At 41.9% G+C, this 26,371-nt stretch overlaps 2 protein-coding genes across 5 annotated transcripts in view; one reads left to right on the plus strand and one right to left on the minus strand.

Annotated features, from left to right (window-relative positions):
• Window positions 1-16,410, plus strand: LOC134457245 (RNA-binding protein 39-like). 3 transcript variants are annotated; one of them, XM_063209145.1, is made up of 17 exons: window positions 1-375; window positions 2,224-2,297; window positions 3,959-4,008; window positions 4,297-4,470; window positions 5,405-5,467; window positions 5,631-5,684; window positions 5,918-6,035; window positions 8,720-8,872; window positions 9,013-9,150; window positions 9,553-9,618; window positions 9,745-9,949; window positions 10,126-10,212; window positions 11,311-11,343; window positions 12,986-13,100; window positions 13,985-14,090; window positions 15,128-15,206; window positions 15,537-16,410. In XM_063209145.1, the coding sequence occupies exons 2-17, from the start codon at window positions 2,247-2,249 to the stop codon at window positions 15,635-15,637; spliced, it is 1,593 nt and encodes a 530-aa protein (XP_063065215.1). In that variant the 5' UTR covers window positions 1-375; window positions 2,224-2,246; the 3' UTR covers window positions 15,638-16,410. The 3 variants fall into 3 exon arrangements, with proteins under 3 accessions (XP_063065215.1, XP_063065217.1, XP_063065216.1); XM_063209147.1 differs by lacking the exon at window positions 5,405-5,467; XM_063209146.1 differs by lacking the exon at window positions 11,311-11,343 and having other exon boundaries at window positions 2-375.
• neu4 (sialidase 4) overlaps window positions 16,023-26,371 on the minus strand; it is a 12,352-nt gene continuing 2,003 nt past the window's right edge. For both annotated transcript variants that reach the window (XM_063209150.1, XM_063209149.1), the window contains 2 exons: window positions 25,738-25,993; window positions 16,023-21,702 (listed from right to left, as the gene is read on the minus strand). In XM_063209150.1, coding sequence (XP_063065220.1) covers window positions 20,792-21,702; window positions 25,738-25,993 — 1,167 coding nt within the window. In that variant the 3' untranslated portion in view covers window positions 16,023-20,791. The remainder of the gene's footprint in view (window positions 21,703-25,737; window positions 25,994-26,371) is intronic.

A 26,371-nucleotide genomic window follows, 5' to 3' on the forward strand; every position in this document is an offset into this window, starting at 1 on the left:
AACCCCTTCTCTGTCGTCAACGCTAGCCTTCTCCGCTAGCGTTGTGAGCCCAGGAAGTCGATTGCCTTGCCTGAAACAGAAGTTGCAGCCATTAACTAACAAGACCAGACAATATACTTCAAAATATCTGGCACATTGGAAAACTATTGACATTTTATTACAACAGAAGACATCTCGAACATCGGGCAGCTGAAGAACTCAACGCGTTTATTTCAAACTGACCCCGGGACGTTGAGGAGACTTCCAAATCGAAACTTGTCCTGCCAGGTCAAGCTACGCAGCTAGTAAACATTAGCAAACTCAAGTAAAAAATTAACTGGTGAGCTAGCAGGCCACACTGAAGGACTTAAGGATTTTGGGACGCTGTTGAAAACGGTGAGTTATACTACATTAGCTGATATGCAGTGTCACTTGTAGGCTAGTTTTCACGGACCAATATTCCCCACAAGAGTGGTTTATTAGCTTGCTAGCTATCATAGGATTCCCTGATTGACGCTCCCAACTCAGGACGCTCCCATTTCATCTCGCTCCCACTAGCCAGACTATCGGTACCACCGCCATATGACGGAGCCAGTTATCTTGTTGATGTTAGTTTTTTGTTTCTAACCTTAACCCTAAACCTAACCCTAAATTGCTTGTATGTGGCAGTATATGATAATACGTGAAATATAATCGGGTGGGACCGCACGTCCGGGAGTGATAGAAACACCTGGGACCGCACGTCCGGGAGCGATCTCAGTTGGGAGTCTCCATCCCCTTACCCTATCATAGCTATCTTGCTGTGACTTTTATGCTAACCTACCTCAGATAAATGAATAACCACTTGGCTAAACGTAGCTGATCAGGGGTGAATTAAAGAATCGCATTTGGTTAAATATACAGCTTGACAACTGATATATTTGTTTGTCACCGACATATAAAGTGTAAAACAAGTTCTAGCCAGTCATAGCAAATCCCCGAACTGAAGACTGCTAATATTAGCATTGTCTGCTAAGCAGTTTTCGTGTGCACGAAATGAGCCAGACGTTAACCAAAAAAAGTTATGTCTGCTGCGCGTGGCAGTGAGGAAATCGCCTCCAAAACAGATACAGAATTACTCTTGTCGCATCCGAGACATAACGCGAAGAATGGCGTCGGGTGGTTAAGATAGTGTTGATAAGCCTTTGAATAAGCATTACCATCGCGCCATCAGTTATGTCGAGAATTCTCACGGTTACTTTGTGCTGTTCAGCAGCACATCAGCAGGCCACAGACACTTGCTGATCATTTCAAGGGGTAACTTTACCTCTTAATTGACAGGATCCGTGCTTTATCACGGCCATGATAGCAATATCATTGATTATTAGACGTTGAATCATGATAAAACGACTGCCCCTGTTGTTATCTATAATAGGCCTTCATTTCTGTTCAATTCTCGCTACTACTTTCCGGCGCGAGAAATATTTCCCCCTCATTCCTCAGCTGTCGGCCTCCCAAATAGACCAATGACTGACTTGAACTTACGGGAGTTTTTCTCAGTGGCATCGTCGGCGTTATGCTGAGGGTCTGAACATTTCCCTGTGCTCTCTTCCTCACGGCACCAACAGTGTTATTGCATTGTCCTGTGCTTTGTTGGTGAAGATGTTTGACATTCATTCAAACTCAAAGAGGCTTGAATTCTGTGGATAGGGATAATTTCTTCCTTCCATTGATGAACATAACGTGTCTAATAGCCACAGGCAGAGAATATTTTACTTCAGCTATTATACTATTATTATTATTATGCCTCACTTTAAAAAACAAACATTAGACTAAGGTGATGCTCTTATCGAAAGCGACCTACAGTTATTTACAGGATATTGGTTACAGTCCCTGGAGCACTGTGGGGTTAGATGCCTTGCTCAAGGGCGCTTGAGTTATGGATGGAGTTGTAGGTGCCCACATGGACCGTCGGTGAGAACCAGGCTAGGGGGAGGTAGGCTAAGGGTTGGATTCGAACCTGCAACCCGCTCTGATCTTATGATCAGCTCCATTAGGCCATGGCTGCACTGTCAGGTGTCATACCTATCTGTAAGCTGGTAAACTGTGTGTGGGTTGAGCAATAAAGATCTTAAGGTATGTTTCATGGCTAGGTACTTGCCAACCCCCCCATCTCTTTTAAAATATATTTATGTCCTCAGAAAGTATGGTCTTGTTGATGACCGTGGATGACAATCTAATGATGTTTTCTGCTTTTCTCTGTAGAGTCCAGTGTCACTTGGAACATAATGGCAGACGACTTTGATATAGAGGCCATGCTGGAAGCCCCTTACAGGAAGGTGAGCCCTTTCGTTTTGACATTATAAGAGGGCAGGTGTTAATGCACACATTTGATTGAATCTGCTGAATGTGCGCTAGGCTGCTCTTAGCTATTTTAAATTCTTTGTTTAAAGTATGAATGTGTGCATGTGTCAGTATGAGTTTTGTGTGTGTGTGTGTTTGTTTGTGTGTGTGTGGTGTAAATGCTTCAGACAAACATATCCAGAAACATGAATAAATGCCCATCTATCTCTCTTTGTAGACTTGCCTAATGATATCTCACCTCTACTCCCCTGAATTCACCTTTGATTCCAGTGTGAACTATGAAAAAAAGTAAGGTAGTAAATTGCGCAAATTGTATTGATGTACTGTGATCCCCTTAGGTTATAAAAACAGCCTCATCCTTAGAACATCCAATCACCTGTTCTGTCAAAACAAGGTGGATGCCCATGGATGTCACAGCGCATTTAAACCTGACATGCCACAGAGACAGTATTCAAATTTTCTGTTGGCATGGCTTTAACACGAGAACTTTTTTTCCTGTTAATCTTGTCACCTATGAACTATTATTGTTGTGCTAAATGTGGGTCTTTTGTCGTGATGTCAGTGCACTGCAACATCATTGCAGATGTTCTCTCCACTTGCCACAGATATAATGCCATCATCTAAATATGAATACTGTCTCTATGCAAGTCTGTTATAGTTTTCAATTCGTAAGAGTCTACAGCATCTACTTTGCATGCCTTTTTAACATTAGCGATGTTTCCAAAAGTTAGTTTTTTTGTGACTGAAGGATACAACCCACATTATTCATATGACATCATAAGCACAGCTGACCATCAACTGAGTTTTGTTTTGTTTCTGCAACCTTTCCAAGTGAAACACAGAGAATGATCAGGATCACTAGGATCACTCTGTCCTTACGAGGAATACGTTGACTTTAAACATCGATTTCCTCAAGTTTTATTTTCCTTGTCTTGACTTTTCTCAACTTAAAAAGTTATTTCCTCTGGTGGCTTTCTTTTTCATTCATTTATGCCTTTTTTTGTTTTGAAATTTTACAAAGAAATAAGTAATTTTCACTTTGATTCGGCTTCTGTTTGGGAGTCGATCTTACTAAAGCAGTGTGAATCCCTGTTTGCTTCAGGGCGAGATGTGACAGAGGTGCCCTCGAGCTCTAACAGTCCAACAGCGAAAATGGGTGAAGATCTCACGGATTCTCAGCGTCCACAGGAAACTCTTAGCATGGCTACAGTGGGGCTCTAGGTTAATGTGACAATGTGAGGGGGGGCATTGGATTTCATCAGACAAGAGGACCGGTTACTTAACAACAACATGGACTTACTTTGTATAGCATGCCATAGTGGAAAAACTCTACTGTAGAATTAGTGTATCAGATTGGAGACACATTTTGATTCACTGTTACTAAAATGAATATGCAAAACAGAGAAAAAGAAAGTCATTTGATAAAGCATTGGGTCGGAGGACCAAGCATTTCATTATGAGAATCCCGCTTGTAGTATGTAGTACAGAGAGAGAACAGTCTCCATTATTTTCTGTAAGAGTAAACTCACTAAATGATGATATTCTGTATTCTCTCTTCCCCTCCTCCCCTGTTCCCCTGACGACTTGCTCTGTTTCCTCTACGTCCTCATGATGTTCTTCTATCAACCCCGCTTAGGATGACGTCAAGTCCTCTAGTGCAAATGGACACGAGGAGCGTAGCAAGAAGTGAGTGGATTTAAGGCACATTTTATATATCTTTTGGTATAACTCATGCTCTGTCTTTAGAAAGGAAACACATTTAAATGCAGGTAGATACACACAGGCACACATACAATAATTCGTTAAAAATAATAATATTCTATATTCCAAATATTTTATACACTCTGAGAAAAAAGCTCAGTGGTGTCCAAAAAGAAACTAAATAATCAATATTACTGGATTCTCACTAGATAGATTTCCAAATTCAAAAAGCCCTTCAAAGCCGTACCTGTGTGTCTGTCTATCCATGTGCAGGAAGCACCGGAGCAGGAGCAGAAGTGGCAGCCACGAGCGGCGCCGGAGTCGCAGCCGCGACCGCAAGAAGAAGAGGAGCCGCAGCCGTGACCGCCGGCGGTCCCGCAGCAAGGACAAGCGCCGTTCACGCAGCCGAGAGCGCCCCGGACGCTACCGCGCACGCCGGAGCCCCTTGTACGTGCAGTAGGAACTACCTTATATCATGAACCTATCTTGTAAATGTATGACACAACTTCTAGAGTTTAAGAGACAAAAAAACTATATTGTGATTCTTAGCAAAGTCTTTGATTGTTATACTGTATAAACTAGTCGTAAAGCACCACTGTGTCGGCTAAGATTTGAAGCTGAAGCTTTAAAATTATAGAGTTTTATGTGTATTGAGACTGACAATAGTTGAATCAAATTCTGATGAGTTGCTGAAAGAATTGGATTTTTTGAGATGGACATGCTTTGCAGAGTCAGCATGGGATGCAAATGAAGTATGGAGTACTTTTCTTTATTTGTCTTACCCCATTTGTTGGTATTGTGCATTTGAAAGGCTAACACTTTTCAGAAACTTTATTTTGAGTTTTTACTAACATGCTTCCGTGTGCACCTTGTTTAGGGGCATTTGGCTTTCTCTTCTTGGATGTTCTTACTTACTAACACGCTTATCAAGTGAAGGCCGGTTTGTGGTTTTAACTTCCTGAGATCCCCTTGCAGGAGAGCATATGTCCACCTTGAACTTAAACTGTGTAATGGGACTTTTTGGTGTTCTTGTCTGAGGTTCTATTCCTAGAAAGAGGTGTTTAAGTAACTCTTAACCGGTGATCTTGTAGTATGTGGCAAGCTGTCCCCTCTCCTCTGATTTTGTAGATCACATGTTACAAATAGTTAAGTTTTTGTGTGCCAACAGGCGGCTGTGGCCTTGGGGTGTTGTGTCCTTCTTTTGTCTTTTGTTTGTTTGTTTCAAAAACGGCCCATAGTTTTTTTTGAAGTCCTCAAATCAAAAGAAAGTCAGTATGGGTCCCTCAGTTTCCGACAGTGTCTGCTGTCCTTCTAAAGTAGTTAAGTTGTTGTGGAGTGGTGAATGCTGCCCAAAAAAAAAAAAACTTGTTTTATATCACAGCTTTGGGGCGAAATTTAACGGTGGTCCCGGAGGGAAGAGCGGCCCACCACATGGCAAGCAAAGGTTTTTATCACCCTCTTCCTCACGCCTGAGTGTCTGAGTGGTTGCCTGATGAATGCCTTGCTACATGTAACAATGTCTACATAACTCACTCACGCCCAACACATACACGCAGAACCTCGGTAAAGCCTCACGCTCTGCATCTTCAATGTGTCTCTCTTTGCAGTCGCAGACGCTCACGAAGCAAAAGCCCTTTCAAGAAAGACAAAAGTCCCATCAGGTACGATTTGCTTTTCTACATTTCTACCCCTCACCAGCACACAAGAGATGGGGATTTTTCCTCTTGGCATTTGCAGCAACTACTGATATATCGGACAACAATTAAAAACATTTTAGTAGAACATATTGTATAACAAAATGGAATTGAAGTTGCAGTCAGCAATTCATTTCCTTTTTACTTGCAGTTCAAATGCAGTTATATGTAACTCAATTTTGCTGTGTTGTTGTTCGCAGGCAACCGATAGACAACCTGTCGCCAGAGGAGAGAGATGCTCGCACCGTCTTCTGCATGCAGTTGGCAGCACGCATACGTCCCAGGGACTTGGAAGACTTCTTTTCTGCTGTTGGCAAAGTATGACACCAGACAAATCTGCTCCATTGTCCCACCTCTCCTGCCCCCTCTGTTGCTGCTCATTTGAGCTTTAATGTAGCCTGGCAGACTATTTGGCTAGGTGTTCTCTTATATTTGTCTGTTAGTCTCGGGTATTAATGCTCATTTAGGACCATTCACATGGATGAATCTGTGGTAAAGTTCTGGTTAGATGAAATGCAGGACAGGTAGTCGCCCACCATAAAAAAGCAATAATGTTCGGTGTTGTTGATCTGAATTCTTAGAAGACCGTCATTATCTTCATGTTGTGTGGTCTTGCTACTTTGTGCCCAGTGAAACTTTTTGGAAATTCTTAGTTGGGCAACAGCTCACCTAAACCGACATTAAAAAGGAATAAAGGAAGAGGAAATAAAGCATTCAAACAACATTCCTTTAGCCATGGCTCAAAGGCCTGCAAGATCTTCTAAGCTGCATGAACTACTGGCTGATCCTACACACAACAGCAAAAATGTTATTAACTAGACTGGGTTTTGCTTTAGCTAGACTTTTATCATCAGAAGTTGCCGTCTTAAACTCTTTTTGGCAATTCTTAAATGGCTGATGAAGTCACTGACAAATGGTGTTGTATTTTAGTCTATTATTATATATTGACCTTAAAGAGGGTAACAATTCACAGTACCTGTGCAATGTGCAACAGTTTGCAAGTTCTGTATTCTTGTCAATGCACATTTCATTTAACCCATTTTAGCCTGATGCTGCATATACTTAGGTGCCTGGAGAGACATATATGCTGCATTCAGGCTCTTGAGATTTAAGTTTTAAAAAAATGAAAATGTGGGTATGTTAGAGCTGAATGAACACATTCTAATGCAAAATTAGGGTCCTACCTTTTAAATGCAACTTATTTCATGTTTCCATGTGCTTTGGAGGGTCATATATTTAGGTTTTAATAGGCAGAGGGCATCGTTTCCCAAAAAGGGCTTAGACATTCAATAGGCGTTTTTCTGTGCAGAGGACTGGTCAAATATTCAACCATGTTTTCACACCATGCACTTTACTCGTGGTGGTGGTGCTGCAAAGTACATGATGGTTGAACAGCTGGTTATGGGCAGAGTGCATAAGTGTGCACATTAGCATCTGTAGGCCAATTAAATATTGAACCATTTTTGTAATGTACTTTGCTCATTTCATAATAAGATGATTGTTTTCTTTTTATCATTTGTCTTGTGCATATCTGTTTGATTTGCTTTGGCTAAGAAAGAGGTTAAAGGAAAGGGATGTACACTCACTATTGCTTTATGTCTAGGTAGTGTTTTATTTGTTGCCATTAGGCATGGTACGGTTTGCGTTGCAAACCGAGACCGTACGGTTTGCATGTCACGGAACGGGGTAGTGGGCAACCGCACGGTGCCCACGGTTAAAAAAAATAAATAAAAATAGAGTGACCACCGGCGGACGACGTTATTAAAATCCTACTACTTTTACAAGCATAAAACACAAAGACTACATAGGATATTGAGTGTGGAAAGACTGATTTCTATCAGCCAACTGAAAGACATAATGTAACAGCATGCGCCAGCTGACTAGGCTACAGTAGCCTACAAGCAAGTGCAGGTCGGTCAGCAACGTCACCCTCTCCCCCCTCTCTCTCCACGTTAGCGCAAGTGACTGTTCCCAGCCTTTATGCTGACCATTTTAAATTAAATGAACATGAATTTACAAACAATGACAGATTAGCAGAACAAAGTAGACTATGACTTACGTTACAGTAGCCTAGTGTAGGCTATATATCCACGTGGCATTGAATAGGGGTTCCGGACGGCAAAATGTGAGATAATTGAACATATCCATCAGATTCACTGTGCTGTCCTTAACTGCAATCAACTGTAGGCCTAATTATATGTAGCTAGTTAAACTCTGATGGACGGAAGGGGACTTTGTGCTGTTGCCTAGTTAACATTGATGTTTAACACTATAACAAAAATAAAATTTGACTGTTTTAAAAGGCTCAGCTTCACAGGAGTTTTGTGAAACATTCTTGTGCATACACTTCTAAAAAAAACGATCTTTTAAAATTATTTGTTACCTTAACTTTCACATTTTAACATAACATAACCCTATCACTTGTTCACTTAAAATTGAATTTGACTTCTGATTTTACTTCTATGCTTCTCACGGCCGGCAGTTTCATGATAGGAAGCAACTGATTCATAAGCGCAAAACTCGCAGAAAGCGGTATCAAAATAAAAGTCCAATTCGTTCTCAGTGTGTCATTAACCAAAATAGTCATACTACACTGACCTAATGGTCCCATTACCTACAGGAGTGTAGCTGTTTTATTTTTACACGTCAAATGTGTTATAGCATGTAATATTTGAATATTTGTCAACTTAAAAGTTAGGACTTAGTTCTCCCTTTTTGTGAAATAAATGGAAGCATGTTAAAATCATTGATATCTTTCCTCTTTCAGTTGGGTTAAATGAAGTCAAATTCAACATACCCATGATAAGCTTACATTTTCATTCAAATTTTTATATAATACATTTTATTAAAAAACAGAAAAACAAAAAAACAGAACCGTACAAAACCGAAAACCGTGACCTTGAAACCGTGATATGGACCGAACCGTGACATTTGTGAACCGTACCACCCCTAGTTGCCATGTGTATTTAATGGAGATCTTTTCCTCAAAAATGCTCTTCCAGGTTAGAGACGTGAGGATGATCTCAGACAGGAACTCCCGCCGGTCTAAGGGCATCGCCTATGTTGAGTTCCTGGACTCCACCTCAGTACCACTCGCTATTGGGCTGACCGGCCAGAGACTACTGGGTGTGCCCATCATTGTGCAGGCCTCTCAGGTAAGCAGTGTGTGTGTGTGTGTGCGCGCGTGCTTGTGTTTGGCAAGACTACTTTTAGAGCATGTTTTGCTATATATTGACAGCCAGTGTTTGCACACGACTTCTAATAAGCCAACTTCTATGTTATTCATTTTGTGTAGGCAGAGAAAAACAGGGCTGCTGCTGCTGCCAATAACCTGCAGAAGGGCAGCGCCGGGCCCATGCGCCTCTATGTGGGCTCCCTCCACTTCAACATCACAGAGGACATGCTGAGGGGAATCTTCGAGCCTTTCGGAAGGGTACGCTGGCTGCCATCTTCATCTCCTCATCCTGATCTCATGCCATCCTGATAGTTGCAGAGCTATTACCCATTGGCACCTTTCTTATACTCATTGTCACCTGTCCAATTAAGATGACCGTGCTTTTGGACTCTCACTTTGAAGAACATTAAATGTGTATGAAAACTCTTAATGTGCGAAATGAGAAGGGAAAGGAAACAAACAAAAAAAACTAACTGTTTCCACAGGACCATAGCACATCGATGTTTTTGTTTTTGACTTTTATGCCAATATTAATGAGAAACAAAGGCGCTGATATTTGTTCCGCCTGCTCCAAACCAACCAGGCGTGTCTGTTCCATGTCAAACTGTGCAGAAATGCTTGTGCTTGGTCAAAGCTGACGTGTCCCGTGTTCCATTTCAGATTGAGAGCATCCAGCTGATGATGGACAGCGAGACTGGCCGCTCCAAAGGATACGGGTTCATCTCTGTACGTGCCTTTTGTCTCTCCTGAGACTTCAAGCTGAATCTGTTATTAATATTCAAATTTCACTCACATGTCATTTATGTGTCCACCTTGGCTTGGCTGTTGACACTTTGGCATGTTTGGTGTTAGTTTGCAGATGCGGAGTGCGCCAAGAAGGCTCTGGATCAGCTGAATGGCTTTGAGCTTGCTGGTCGGCCCATGAAGGTGGGTCACGTTACTGAGAGGACGGACGCGTCCACTGCCAGCTCGTTCCTGGACAACGACGAGCTTGAGCGCACAGGCATCGATCTGGGCACCACTGGACGCCTGCAACTCATGGCTCGCCTTGCAGAAGGTACAGAATGTGTGTTCTGTGTCTGGCAGTCTAATATTTCATGACACTGTCTGACGTTAGGAAGTATGGAGACAAAATATGTGGAAGATGGGGGAACACAATTGAAGACGTTTTTGTTTGACGATTTATGTGATCTGTCAGATAAGATGACTGTGTGTGTCTGCGTGTGTCCTCAGGCACAGGTCTTCAAATCCCTCCTGCCGCACAGCAGGCCCTGCAGATGAGCGGGTCCATCCCATTCGGAAACCTCGCCGCAGTCCAAGGCGAGTCTGTTCATCCCATACAGGCCTGCTCAGTGCTCAACCCTCCTCCTCACATACTGACCCCTCTCCATTCTCACTCTCCTTTCCTTAACTCACCCACACAATTCTTCTTCAAACCTGCCTCTCCGTCACTTCACTTCACTGCATGGAATGTTGGTTGGCAGCTGTCTACTCACAATAATAGACACTTGTGCCGTCTCATCTCATAGATGTCATTTGTGCATGTGTGTGCTGTGTGTCTCATGTGGGAGATGGTATAATCGAGACTCATTCATTTTCAAGTAAGCCATTAATACACTAACTTGTGTAACTAGATCAGGCATTTTGTTCTATTCAGTACCTTCTGCAAACATTGGCTCTCGTAGTATGACAACAATGGACATAACCCTCTTGCAGAGACATTAAACGATAAGTTGATTCTCGATAACACACTAAGGCTAAGTTGTGTACTGCACATACTTAGACTAGGTAGTCTACTGTTCCTCATGGATCTGTTCTGTTGATCATTAAATGAAACTTAGTAGAAGTGAAGGGGTGTTCTAAATGAGTGTTTTAAACTATGGCTAAATGTATTTTAGAGATGCAAGCAGCATGCTTTTCTGTGTTAATTTGAGCTACGCATACAACCTTGTATGGTCAGTTGGTCAGTCAAGGTCATCAAAGCACATCAGTGAGGTCACAGTTAAGGTACATCAGTAATTTTAAGTGATATTGAGGAATTGAAACTTACTTTTAGTTTCAGTTCTGTTGGGAATTAATAGGTCTTCAGGAGACCGAACACGCCAGTCTTTTGTTTGAAGCCGCAAACAGAGACTGCTAGCCTGCAGTAAACAGGAAGAGACTAGGCACCCATTCTAATGTAACAGCAATTCGTCATGGTGACAGGGCAAGGGCACCCACCCAACTTGTCTTTTTTAGGCCCAGTGATGACACCACACAGGCTGCATTGCAGATTAGTCCCCCCCCCCCCTCTCCCTTGTGCATGTGTTTGTGGTCATGATCCATGTGTCTTCCACCTTGTCATCGTTGAGTGTTTCGTCTTGTGTGCTCGCTGCTGGTTAAGCACGTGCTGTAATCTCTCTTCTTCTGATCTTTTAGATTTACAAGCCATGTTGATACAGCCCCCAGAAGGTGAATTTTGTTTTTTTTAAATTTAAGATGCACATATTCTCTTGTGTTGCCATCATTTTTGTTACTTTCTTTGTGTTGCACAGTTCACAGAGTTCTACAATACATATTTCTCTGTGCCCAGTCATATTAATGTTCAATTGTGGCATTATGCAATATGACTTTGCTGGTGAATTGAAAGTGACTGGAATTTGATATGTTTTTATGCAATACTTAAGTGCTGTCCCCACTATTGTTTAAGTTTTTTAAACACATCTGTTCCACTTCTCAAATGAATCTTGAAGTTGGACACCATTTTCCTTTCCAGTTTTTCCCCTAGTCCTGGTCTTCGAAAACTAAATGCTACTGTTGCACAACTACACACTCACTAACCAAACAACCTTTCTGCCAAACCAGCAAAATGGCAACCTTTCTTGCAAAAGAAAACAGTTCTTGCTACCCTCTTCTCTTTAAAGACAACTCTTCCATCAATGCAGAACAAAGTCTGCTGGGAATTAAATGGATGCCTTGTTTTTGTCTTTTCTATTTACAATAGTGGGTCAAATGCCAAAGTTTTAATATATTTCATACATGCCAAAGTAACAACGAAGTGTAATGTACACAAGAGAGATGTATTCTGAACATGACGAGATAAATACTATGGATTATGATTAAAAAAAAAAAAAAAACTCCTGAACCTATTGCACTCTTGAAGGACCAGTTCAGTCAATTTCAACATGCGGTTGTAATGATCACACTACCCTGGACTTGTCAGTACCTGAGTTTTTTTTTTTCTTTTTTTCTTTTTTTCTTCAGCCTTTTCCGAGATCTTGGTCATTGTAATGGGGGCAGCGCTTTGTTTACATTTAATAAAAAAAATTAAAAAAAACATTTTTTTTAATTAATTCCCAAAAACATCCAAAAGGTTACACAACATCAGCAGACAACTAGCAAACAGTTGTACCTTTTAGGAAAATATTTGGAGTAGGCCTATGTTAATTTAAAAAAATAATAAACAAATGCTGCCCCCATTATAATAACTCGTATCTCGGAAAGGGCTTAGCCGAAAAATGTGGCATCACCGGGTACTGACAAGTCAAGGGTAGCGTGAGCAATAAAACAGCATATTGAAATTGACTGAACTGGTCCTTTAACATAACAAGTCTTACTGTAGCTGAAGTGCTAAAAGACGACATGATCTGGTAATTTATCCAGAAAGAATTATATGGGCTAGAACTGTGCCAGTTCATTACTAACTTGGTGTAAGCCAGAGGATGCCAGGATGTTGCTGAATATTTTTGCCCCCCAGTGTTACCATTTTGAGATGGTGCCTCCAAGAAGTATTGGCAGAGCTCATAAATCCTGTGGAAAGGGTTACACCATCATTGTTTCACAGGAAAAGATAACCAAAACAGTCTTTCACTCTGTCAATTTAAAGAGAGTTAATATTTCACTACAAATGTGTTAAACTGAAGTGAGAAATACCCTCTTTAAAACCCCATAAAAATCCCTGAAGATGTTGTCCAGTGAGACTGAAGGAATTGTGCTGTGAGTGTTTAGAGGCACTGTCCAGCCAGAGTGTGGTTTGTCTGGACTTAATTGTGTGTGGGTTCAGCTGGCAGTGAAGCTTTTGTATTCATGGTTTTTGTTTGTGTTTGTTCTTCAGCAGCCGCAGCGGCCCCAGCACTCAACTTACCCAGCATGAACCAGGCCATGAACTTGCCCACGCAGCCCCTGGCCACTCACTGCCTTCAGCTCTCCAACATGTTCAGCCCACAGGGGTGAGTGACACTTACTGTGCATCTTTTGTTTGACATTCCTGCACCCACTTCTTCTTTTTCTTTGTGTCTGCATCCACAAACATACACTGGACTGGGGTTTTAGAGAAAGGTGCTTTTAGCTCAGTAAGTGAGTGGTACACGTCCTGTTGCTATAGTATCAAAGACCGGTTTTGCTCGTGGAATGAAACAACAAATCGCCACCTAACTCTTCAGTGTGGCATTTTACCATACTCAGAATAAACCTATCTGGGTTTACTAGGCCTTCCTGGGACATCAGTCAGGTTTTGAATGGAAGCGGTTTTACCTTGGTTAGTCAGTTCAGACTTGAACCAGACAACTTATCAAACCCATGTTATGGCAGGTCAGATGGGGTCAGGCCCTGAGATTAATGGTTACCAGTTTTGCTTACAGGCTGGACAATGGCCCAGAGTTTTAGATAAAGGCAATATTAGAATTGCTCAAACATTGCAATACATTGTAGTTTATTTAATTAAACAAGATGTGGGAGTTATGGCTCACGATACCATGCAGTTAGAAACGGATGGAAAATTGTGTGCTGGAATATCATTAATTTAATAAGTGATTTAATGATATTTGTTTCCTTTTCCATTCCATGCTTAGCTTGAATATGTCTTCCACATTTTGCCTTTCTGCTTTATTCAGTAGTGCTTGAACAGCCTTTGCGTCAATCCAGAAAAAATGTGGTTGGCACAATTTCTGAGAAGAACTGGTTAGCTAGACCACTTCCACAACTATTAATTAGTCAAGACCATGATTTTTCAGAGGACATTTTAAGAATTAAACGTGTAACTCATATTTTCACCTGGCTAAGTAGGTGTCAAGAGTGTTCTGTTGTTTATCCTGTAATCTCCCCCCCCCCCCAGTGAAAATGAACCTGGCTGGGATAGAGAGATCCAGGATGACGTCATCGAGGAGTGCAACAAACATGGAGGAGTAGTTCACATATATGTGGACAAGAACTCAACTCAGGTGAGGGTCAAACCTGAGACGTGGTTTTACATGAAATATCCGAGTTTGGTCCAGTTGTCTGTACCACATTTACCTGTACTTACGTTTTTCCAAACTCTAATCTGTAATATTTTCTCGTTTGCTATCCTCAATACATATATCCTTCATCAACTAGTACTTCATCATAAAATGTACTATTTATCATACCTGCAAACTTGTCACCTTTCGGCGAAATTCGCCGTTTTGATCTCAAAATAGGTCACGTACGTGAATCGTGTAGATAGACTGGATACGGTAATACTTCTCATAGAATCGCTAGTTTTACAGACATTACGGTTGAGCGACATTCTATTGATCTTCTCTTGGTCTGCCTCTGCCTGCCTTTCCCATTGGCCGGCAACTGTGTTGGGGGAAGCATTGACCAATCAGCACGCTAATTCAAACGGCTAGTTAGCGGCAAAACTTTCCGAGGCACCAGTCGGAGTGAACAGCTGATGAAACGGTGGTCGCAAAACACACGTATCCCTCCTGTCATTATCTTTTACCTTGGTACTGTCGCTTTGCCTTTACAAATGACCGCTGTCCAAATCACCGTTTCAAAGGCAAATGGGATTTGAGCAGGGTTTGGGAATTGTGTATTGTTTCATTCGCTAAACCCGTCCACTTGTGAAAATAAATAGCCCAGTGGTAGAATGTCTGCGGTCCTAACATGGATGTTTCGCTTTTTTTGAATTGACGGCAATATCTTGAAACGGTATTGAAAACTTCAGAGTGAGGCATGATTTATGGTGGAAAACATGAATCTCAAATTATACAACATCAAAGTTGGTCCGGGCTGGGTGCATAGGGTTAATCAAATCAATGCTTGGAGGTTTTATGGTATTATTCAAGAAAAGGCTCCACTTGTGTCTCTTGCCCATAGTCTAACTTCAGTCCCAAATCTCTATTTATTACCAGCTAGTAAACTTTGAGCAGGCAGTATTTTGCAACACACCCCCATGTTTTGTTTGTTATTCACCCATGAAACAGTTTTTCATTCATTTAATTTTCCTTTCCAGGGCAATGTGTATGTCAAGTGTCCAACTATCCCTGCTGCCATGGCCGCCGTGAACGCCCTGCACGGACGCTGGTTTGCAGGTCAGTCATTTCTTTCAGTAACTTTTTACAAGCAGTATTGTATGCAGGGCTGTTTTATTGAATTTCAGTACCTGATTTCAGGCTGAACAGTTTGCTTTTAAGAATAAAAACATTGAGGATATTGTTTGTTATTATAGTCCTATGAGAAGTCATTGGGTTCTATAGTCATGTATTGGGTAAAGAAATTGTTAATTAAATGTATTATATTCATATTTCAAAAAGTGTCAAGTTTCAGGCTTGTGTATGGTCCAATGTGTAAGTGGTGCAGGGTACTGAAATGCTCTTTCTTGTTTGTGTTTCCTTCTTTTTTTTTTTTTTTGGCGTCTTCAGGGAAAATGATCACCGCTGCCTATGTGCCCCTGCCCACGTACCACAACTTGTTCCCAGACTCAGTAACGGCCACACAGCTGCTGGTAGCCAGTCGCCGGTGATCCTCAATGTGCAGAGCCTGTCTGCTCAGCTCGGCATCACTTTTACATTTGTACATACTTTCCGCTGCCAGGGGTTGACAATGCAGCTCCCTACAAACAGCTCTTTTCTCCAGACGACCACACACACACACACGCACGAGGCTGGGACTGACCCCTAGCAGCACTGATGTCAGTCGTCTTGTCTGGGCAGTGCCCTGGTTCGGGACTTTGCCAAAGTTTATGGCATGTGATGTGACTAAAAACTGGTTTTAATGACGTCAATGTAGTGGTACTGTTTGTCCACAATGCCCTTTTCATGACTGGAGTCCTGAACGTGGTTCTTCAGGGAGAGCAAATCTATTTGTGAAGGCATCTGCACTTCTTTATGAAAAGCAGAGCTTCATACTTATCTTTGTTTTTTTGTCTGTGTGCTCTCCGTTGGGCACAAGTGTATAATGGGGAAAGCTAAAGATGTCTGTGCATTTTGTCATGCCGATAGAAATAGTTGCAGCTTGCCCTCAGTTGTCCTGTACTCGGGTCCTGTACACAAGCAGATTTCTGTTGGTCTTCTTCGCCACCAATACCCCTTTTTTTGGGGCGCAGTTTTTGTTTGTGTTGCATTGGAACAGAATGTCAAAAGGAAAATCATAAGAAGTTATACAATTCTTTGCCCATTTGCGGGTATCCACAAATACACAGAATATGGAAGGAGTAATGGAGACAGCATTTGTAACTTTTTGTAATCAAGAATTTTGTTTTCTAAAGAATGTCTTGATTAAAGTTGCCTAAATTAACTTCTTCAACTCTTGTGTATCGATTTTTTAACAAACAATTTATGCTATTAAGACGCTGTGTGTTTTAAGTCTTGCATAACAAGCCCATATAGTTATTTAAATATGGGCCTTATAACAGAGGCCACAAGTTTGCTTCTTCACATAACAGCTACACTCAGTTCAGAGTTTATGGTTGAAAAAGCTTTTTCACACACAGTTTTAGAGTGTACGAACATTCCATCTGAACATTCCACCACTGTTTTCTTTGGGGACCAAAAGTCATGCAAAATAGACAATTATTGTCCCTAACGTGGCTGATATGGTAGGGCACACGTTTACCACTCGGCCGACGCGGGTTCGATTCACGGTCCGGGTCCTTTGCCGGTCCTTCCCCATCTCTCTCTCCCAGCTCACTTCCTGCCTCTCCTTCACTATCCTGTCTCATAAAAACCAATAAAGGCTGAAAAGCAGTAAGAGAAGGGTATACTTGATACTCCCATTAATCTGGTTGGCTGTATTTATCATTGGGGTGTAGTATATGAACATGTCCAATACAGATGCACACGTTTCACACGCTTGGGGTAACTAACTACCAAGTAGAGTTGTACAGGATCCAAGATCCGGATCCGACAGGATATGGATAAGTTTTTCAGACTATCCGGATCCGGCAGGATCTTAAGCAGTGGATCCGGTATACGTAGCCTAGGCTTTTCAGTCAGTCTTTTCACAACCCCAATCGCTGCATGGAGTGAAAGCCCTTTGGAAGCGGCCGTTGAAGGCAGTGTGGCAGTAAGCCAATGAGTCTTAAAAATAGTGTGCGCCAACGTAATAAAAAGGGCCCACGTGTGCGAGTTGGCTATGTGTTTCAACCCTTTTGTAGGATCCGGTATCTGGTTCCGGATCTGGCAGGATCTTAAGCAGTGGATCCGGTATCCGGCAGGATCCTAAAAATCAGGATCCGGTGCATCTCTACGACCAAGCGAGCATCAGTTTGTGATGAAAGCTCTTATGATCTCATCCAATCCCAGTCACACTAGGATCAGGATATTATGACTTTAAACTGTGAACTCCAATAACTTTATTTGCTTAGTATGGGTTCAATAGAATTACTTTGGTCTCCTTTCTTGTGGCCAGGCAGTAAAATGGTAATGCACCACCACCACCCTGGTTTGAAATGGTTTGTTGTGGTTACGGTGATGTAATATAGCTTAGATAAATGTTTCCCAGACATAGAAAATCCTGGGTCCACTTAGGCTAAATGTGAGTTTAATATCTCTTTCAGCCTCAGGGGCCTAGACCCGGTGAATTCAATTATCCTTAATGCCTTAATGTTATAACAATATTAGTATTTCTGCCATTGACAATTACTCATTTGCTCGTCTTCACTTCTTTCACAATCACAACTTGTGTGTCTCAAGTCGTTCATTTTTAGAGATGTATCAGAATGATCCTGAATTGGTGGGTTTTGGCAGTCGCCACGCGCAATTGTCATTTGCAATTTATCTGAAGTGATGTAGCCAGCCAGATAAGCATCTTCTTTCCATTGCTTGCCAGGTTGTATTTTGGAAATTCTAATCAGAAGAAAAAAGGAGTGATGGACCATTTCATTGTATGCGCCTGCCGTCAAACTGCAAAGTTCTCATCCGAGAACTGGCCCTGACTGGTATCTGATGTTGGGTTAAGTGGTTAAACTCCTGGAGAAGTGGACCGCAAGGGTACTTACGCATAGCAGAGAGGATGCTCTTTGGTGAACCAATCACTTGCAGTGTAATTTTAATCAGTGCCCACAAAGCACAACTCTACATGAGCTCTATTATACTGTGTTGGTCTTCAGTTACAGGAGTAAACACTGCATTGTGTTAAGCAAAGTGATCAAAGTGGCCACCGTTTTTTCAATGTATTTCAACGCGTTGTACTACAGTACAGTGTTGATGTGTGTGTTTCTGAAAGTGTCCCATTTTTTGTAATCAAACTTGGCAAATTAGATAGGCAGCATCATTTAACTTGACTTGATTTTGTTGCCAAAGCAAAAGTTTGTCAGTACTGCAGCCACAAACATTCGATCATGTTTCGATCATCCCTATCCATCTCTGTTCTCTGTCATCCTCACTATGGGCTTTTTTTTTTTAGAAAGTGTGCTCAACTCTCAACTGTTCTTACAAGGTCTTCAGGTGCGAGCAAAAAGCAAAGGTCAAAGACGCACTCTCGGGTGTAATTCTTGCAGTAACCCAGTAGATTGAAAAATAATTCTAAAAAAAGAATTACACCCGAGAGTGCCGCTTTTTTACTAAACATACTATGGGAACAGTTCTTGCCGTGCACACAACTCACAATACACAATGAGAGAACTTGTCTGCTACAGTCATGCATTCACATGTGATTGCTTACATTTCACTCGTCATCTATTTTGCCAATGGCATGCATCCTGAGCAATATTATCCTGACCAATATAAATTATGCATGTGGTCCTGCAACTTATTCCATACCTTTGAGTAAGACACATCCCCATGTTGCTTTAGCGGCTGCATCACTGTAGTAGGTCACTTGCCCTCTAGCTAGTAACTGACTGTAAGCTGTTTTGGACATAAGCATCTGTTAAGTGTGATGTAATGTAAGTCATAACCAGGGAAACTGATGGGGTAATTGGGACCCCATTACATTGTTTTGAGCGGGGGCCCTTTCGGATTATTTTGTCCTGGGCCTGCTCAAAGCTGTCAACAGCCCCGATCATAATGCAACATGGTAGTTAATTTTCTAGAAATGTAATACGTGAACGATTACGGCAGTAATGTTTGGATTTATTATCAATTTTTACAACCATTTTTTATTCTTAATTTAAGGTATTTGTTAAACCCATTTACAGTAAGTAAGTTTCATAGGCAGTTGTTGACTATTCTGAATTGGTTCCTTTGGGAGGTATTGAAGCCATCATATCATATCATAAAATTCTGAATTATTATCATGAATGTATCATTAAACTATTCTTAACATGTGGATATATTGCATGATGTCTAAATAAAGTGGAGACAGCTGTGGTTGTTAAGGGCCGGCACCACACTGAAACTGTAGGCCTCATGATTTCACTTTTATTGTTTTCTCCAGGGCCCATTGGCAGCCTCGCCTCATAGGCAACAGAAAAGAGGAGAAAGGGAGCAAATGGCTGCCACGGCTTAAAAGCAGTGAGGGAGGTCAGGGAAGGGGGCCCACTAGTTTGATGCCCTCTCTGTACTTCACATTGGTAATCAAACGTTTCAAACAAGCGATTTAAGGTTAGGGTTAGGGTTAGGGTTAGGTTTAGGGTCGTATTGCTTGGGCTTGGGGAGGTCTGCAAACCCTTTCCCCGGGATGAGCAAGTGTGGTCCCACGTAGACCTGCAGGGGGAGCTGTAACAGTATTGATGGGCAGGCGTCACATTACTGGTCTAGTTTTGAGAGTTGTAGCAAAGATTGTAGCTGGTATTGATTGGCCAATTAAAAAGGTATGAACACAACGCGCGCGGAAGTCTAGCCCTACACGCACGCGAGGTGAACCTGTTAATAGAAATTGTCTGACGAGTTTTTGCGTCGCTCAGGCAGGCGAATGTGTTATTTTGATTGGTAGGCCTATTCACGGTTAGGAGGACTACAGAAAAGCCTCATTTGCTAGGTGAGTGAACACAAAGGAAAACATTGGCGGGATTTGATTTCCGCTAATTTTCTCCGAAATGCCCCCTTTTTTCAGCACAGCAATTAGCCTGCACATGTTCTAGGCCTACCTAAAGAAATTTGACGTGGACAATAATGTGCTACAAGTGTGTTACACATTATTTCCCAATTATCCCAATTACAACTAATTAATATAGCCGAGGTATGGGGTTGGGTTGGGGTGTCGGCTTTTAATTATTCACATCAAAACACTGTTAAAATTAGCAAGGGAAAATGGAGGACGATTACAGCCATTATAAGAAAGCAAACAAGCAACAGACAAACTGAGAGCAACTTAACACTTACTTCTTGTATGAAATGCAAAATTATGCAATATAAAAAATCTAATTGTGGGATGTGAACTACATTGTGCAACACAAAAAAGGAAAAAAAAAACTATACAGAGCTGTTTTGAACTAAATGTAAAATCATTCTAGGCTATTGGGCCTATTATATGTCTTTGTTATAAAAATGAAAACTTTAAAACCTATAGTTGTTTTTAGGAAAGTATAGTGTTTTTTAGACACCCCACCTTATTGAACTGAACGACATTATAGGGCCGCCATCTTAATATTAGCCTAATCATTCTCACTAGCCTACAAGGCAGCATGTGCCATAGTTCTAAAGCTTTTACTATGAAGTGTTGCTCCACTTTTTGTAAAACTATACTTGACTAAATTCTTAGGATAGGCCTACAGTCTTACAGTTTGAACTTTTTTTCATGATACACAACAAAGGCCACAGGATTTTCTTTGCTTCCTCTTCGTAGTGTGCTGTTGCATGCAACTTTTTGCATCTGTGAGTTGGCAGTTCTTTGCAGGGAGGTTTTCAATGAGCTCGTAGAGGGTGAAGAGGCTGAATGAGATCTCGTCGTAGGGTGTCCTCATGCCGCTTTCAAACAGGCAGGCGAAGCCTGTGATTGGAGGAGCCCCAGGAATGGGCAGCTCCAGGTAGGCCAAGTCTGAGTAGGCACTCGGCCCCTCGTAGATCACCCAAGGCCCAGACCAGCTGTCCGGATCACGAGGGTACAGGCTCAGGTACACCCCAAGGTCCCTGCGTGCGTTGGGCAACGAGGGGTGAGAATACACCACCCATGTAGGGTTGAGAAAGTTCCTAACAGGAGTCGAGGACGAGGGCGACAATGACGAGGGGTTGGATGGAACACGGAGAGACGTCGTCCAGTGTCGTCCAAGATGAGGGACCTCCCTAGACGCCGTGAGTAGGTCCAGAGGGGCAGGGAAGCCAATGACGCTGCCGTGACAACCATTGCGGGGCTCCACCAGTTTCTGCACCAGCTGGCCGTCCTGGAACACTGCGCCGTCGTCCAGGCTGACCGACTGCACGCGGTACCCCAGCGGGCTCCTGGCGTTGCAGTACAGGAAGTTACCGCCGTCCTCCTCGTCCACGGACACTATCTGGCACTCCACGCTCTCTGGCCCGGGGATGGCCTCACCGAAGCGCCACACGCGCCCGTGCGTGTCGCTGTGGAAGCAGAAGGAGTGTGGCGTGGTCAGGCACACCCTGCCCAGGCACTCCTTGCAGTCGATGTGGTAGGCGTAGGCCGGCACTAGGAGCCGGCCAGACTTCAGCTGGATGCCGTGGCCGGGGCCCAGGGCGAAGGTGGCCCACTCTGAGAAGGCGAGATGCACAAATGGCAAAGGTCAAAGGTCAATCCTAGCTAGTACTTTTCAAAAAGACAAAGCCGTACCCTGGAAAGCCAGATTATAACGTGAAAAGTTTGGTCTAGCATCACATCAATTGGCAAAAAAACGCAAAGGTGGCCCACTCTGATGGAGGCAAGAAGCAGTGAAGAGAAGACAGGAAATGGTTGGGAGAGAAAGATGGGGTAGGATCGGGAAATTACTTCTGGAATTGAACAGGGCCCCGGTGTAACAGTATGGGTCCTTAGTCGTTTGAGCCTCAGCCTCGACCTCAAAAGTCAATCTTAACAAATGCTTGAAAAAGGACCATTTGCCTGAACAAGATTGCCTGGCAAGCCAGATTATAACATGAAAAGCATTGCAGCACCATTACAATATAAGGGAGATTCTCAGAGATTTAATTCTCTCTCAAATATTACCGGCCCCTCTGACCTGCACTTCATCATTGGGGATGTGCACACTACTACCAAATTGGATCCAATTTTAATCAAGGGGGACCAAAACACGCCCACTCAATGCAAAAGCGTGTGCTCAAGTTGGGTCTCCTAAGGGGGCGTTGTCCCCCCCCCCCCCCCCCCCTTCTTCTTCTCTTTTTGAGGTGTTTGCACAAGACGTACGCTACCGCCATCTACAGCGCTAAGGGGACTTCATTTATTATCAACCTCAGGACTCCAAAGGTCTCCTAACCGAAGGTCTCCTAAAGGAGCGTTCACCCGACATAAAGTGGATACTGGAAAAGAATCAAAATGATCTGTCTAGAATATCTCTGCTACTACCTCTGCTCTATAGCCTTCACAAAAGTCCACCTCCGTGTTTCAGACACAATTTCTCAGTTTCGACAAGCTACGGAAGGAGACAGCTAACCCTGGTCATCACCAGCCAGAGTTGGAGATGCTTTCAGGGAATGATGACGTTTGAAAGATATCACAAGAAGTAAGGTAAGCGTACCCATTAAGCCCACCAAAATCTAAATTTCTTTATTTTTCAATCATCTTCACATAATTTTTTTGTGAAATATTTTGTTAAATAGTAAGATTTACCTCTCTTCTCAATGTTTGTCACTGAGTTGATGGATATTTCAAAGTACAATATGAAGATTTTTTACGAGAAAAGTGAAAAGTCTGAATGGGCTTAAATGGTACCATTGGTACCATTTAAGCCCACTTGTGTTCCAAATAAGCTCATATAGTTATTTCTCTATCAAAATACCTGGTGAGGTGTGTGAATTGAGTTTAAACAGTGGAGCCTACATGGCATAAATGGTTTCAGACCAAAAATGTAAGATTTGCTCAAAAAATAGTGCATAAAACCTAATTAAATATTACGCCATCTTTTACTTCATATACTTCATAAAATTCTTCATCCAAACAGAGAAATGTATTTTTTCTTATTGATTATTGTTAGTTCATTACATTACGCCTTTTAAAGCAACAACTTGGGATTGTACAGCACTTTTTATGTCCCTCAAAGGCATTTTTCATAAGCATGCATGCAAACTTGCATGCATTTCAATGAGGTGTACCATTTAAGCCCACCTTGTACCCATTAAGCCCGCCTATACAAAAAGCTATTTTATGGAAATAATCAACTCCACAAAACATTTCATGATGCATTTCTTTAAAGACCAATGCCAAACAAACTGGAATATGCTTAGAATTCATACCTAACCACCTTAAGTCTTACGGTAGAGTAAGATAAAGATGGTGTGTGGTTGTATCAAGAAAATATCGGCGTGTGCTCGCTCATAAAACACATCTTTCCATTTGAAGAGAAATGCTATAATTTAGTAAAACACTGCATGTATATATATAAAAATCATTACATTTACCTCTTAGTTCACTAAATATGAAAGTATTTTCAAAACATTTGACTTAAACTAGCTGATATTCTATGATTTCTGACATGTCCCAAAACAGCAAAGTTTTGAGGCAACTTCTTGTGAGTAGTCCTGAGACTGGATTCACTTGGACGGGGATAACTCGACGATAAAAAATGTGATTTGTTTGCAATAAAAAAACATTTTGTCAGTTACTAAACCCTTTAATTGGATAGGGTGATGAACAACAAAATTCACCTTTTCCCTTTCTTTAAATTGACCTCAAAGTTGAAAGTGGGCTTAAAGGGTACATGGGCTTAATGGGTACGCTTACCTTAACAAACAAACAAATGTACAATGTGGGAAAACAGTCAGGTCGATTCTCAGAAAACATTTGACCGGTGCTTGCACTTTGTATTGTGTAAAATTGAATTACAGTAACTCGAGGGCCAAATACTGTTTATTGAGCAATGTTCAAAAACCAAATACTTTCCGAAATTTCTGTGGTGCATGACTGACTAAATGGGGACCACATATCCGAGAGCTTCCTTGCTGCAACTCGCTATATTGATATCATCTGAGGTCAACACGAGAAACTCATTCATGCTGCCAATGTCCTGTAGTGAAGTAGTTTAAAAGGTCTCAATGAGGAGGACCAGTGCCAATCCCACACAGGCAACTTGGGCTCATTACCAGCCCTTTGTGCATCCAAGAAAAACAGTTTAACAGGAAATATGGTGAGAGTTTAAGCGTGTTTCCATCATCACTTATTCCAAAGAAAAATGTCTCTGTACATTATGTCAGTGCAAATGGTATGGTTGTTAAATTTGATTGAGTGATTTAAAAATGGGAAATCAGTCCTGAAGAATGCTGCTAGTGTATCATAGATTGGAGTAGAGATACTGTATTAATCCCAAAGGAAATTCATTTATCATTCTTATTATTGGCCTAAAATTCACTATTTTATAGTCCCTGTTGCATTCATTTGGTGCAGTTTAATGAAGTATATAACAAGATGAACATTATAATAGGGTTATGATTATGTGTACAGTATCTTATTTGTTGATACATGTAAGTAGTTACACTAAAACAGAAACCATAAAATAAGGTTTTAACTAATTTTATAACAGTAATAATAACAATAGTAATACTAGTATAGTTTCCAAGCTTTTGTCTCTTTTTAAGGTAGAGTATGTACAGGGGTTCGACAAAATAATGGAGACACCTGTCATGTTAGTGTGGGAAGTTTCCTGGCCCAAGTGGACCAGCCTGTTGGTCAATCTTCATTGGTGGTAAAAGGTATCGGTATCGGTACTCGCCGGTATCGGCAAGTACACACATTAATGTACTCGTACTTGTATCGGTTTTCAAAAAAGTGGTACCGGTGCATCCCTACATTCAACATCAGCATCAGTGGGCCACCAGCAGTGTGCGTTAATCGCGCTGCTGCCATACTGCTAAAAATCAGAAGGCAAGCCATATTAGTGAAGATATGACCGATCTACTTGCGGAGTGATCTCTGAAGTGACCAAACTCGTTGCCATTGGCAGTGGGTATTATTAGGTGGGCATTACAGAAAAGTAGTGACCACCGAATGTTGGGTCCGCCCATTGAAAGTGAATGGGGGCTCTTGCACCATTCTAGAGTGCCGTATAATAAGCAGTTAATGAAGATTGGCCAACAGGCTGGTCCACTTGGGCCAGGAAACATCCCACACTAAAATGACAGGTATCTCAGTTGTTTAGTATAACCCCTGTAGGATTGTGGTCAGTCTAGTAGGCATTGCAAGTATTCTGCCCATTCCCAAATTCTTTTCATGAATATTTAATGAGCAAAATATTGACCGGTCTGATCAAAAGATATTCATTACCGGAAATTCTAAAGACTGGCCATGGTGAAGATTCACATTTTTATGCATGTCATAATTCATACTTAGAAATTGATGGCGGTGGAAAATACTTACTAACTTACTAATACTAAGATAACATTTGTGAATGGGGCAGTAACATAATTTCTGGAAGTATACTGACAAAAAAATACATGCTCTTCCTGTAATGGTGTCTCCGCTGACCGTCTTGGTGAGGTTGGTGAAAGGTACAGAGTAAGTATACATTATATTTTATGTTTATACATGTAGAAACACTAATAAACTGTAAAAAATGTTTTATTGTTGCCAGGCATTTGTCACCTTTAATGGTGTCTCCAATGACCCTCTTGGTGAGGTCGGTGACGGGGCTCCAGGTGTCCCCATGGTCCGTGCTGGAGACGTAGCAGAGGCGTGTGACGTTCTTGCCCGTCACCAGCTGGTAGGACTCTGAGGTGTGGCCCAGCACGGCGATGAAGAACAGGAAGAGGGTGCCAGTGAACTCGTCGTAGACGGGGCATGGGTTCATGGAACGGTGGCCCTGCAGCTGTGCTGTGGACAGCACACGCATATCAGTCCACTACCGGAGACAGAGACGGAAACGGACGGAGAGACACCATTAATCAACAGCACAGAGCCAGGTACAATGTGACATAAGAAACAGAAGAAAAAATATTGGGTAACACATTCATTTTTCGATTTTGTTTTTCGACAATGGTTATGCACTATACGTAGCCCCTTAATGCGCGCCGTACCTCCTGAGGCACGCTGTAATAGACATTGAAAGTACTACACTACTATGGCAGTGCACGGCCCTTTAGTAATACATTACGACTTGGTCATTCATTGCCATTCTGGTAACAGCTAATTTATAATGCCTTGTCTTAAGGGGTTAACTCTAAGCCTAGGACATAATGTTACATACTGTGTTAAATTCATACTTTGCACTTAGCACTTA

This window comes from Engraulis encrasicolus, chromosome 10, assembly GCF_034702125.1.
Source record: "Engraulis encrasicolus isolate BLACKSEA-1 chromosome 10, IST_EnEncr_1.0, whole genome shotgun sequence".
Lineage (NCBI taxonomy): Eukaryota > Metazoa > Chordata > Actinopteri > Clupeiformes > Engraulidae > Engraulis > Engraulis encrasicolus.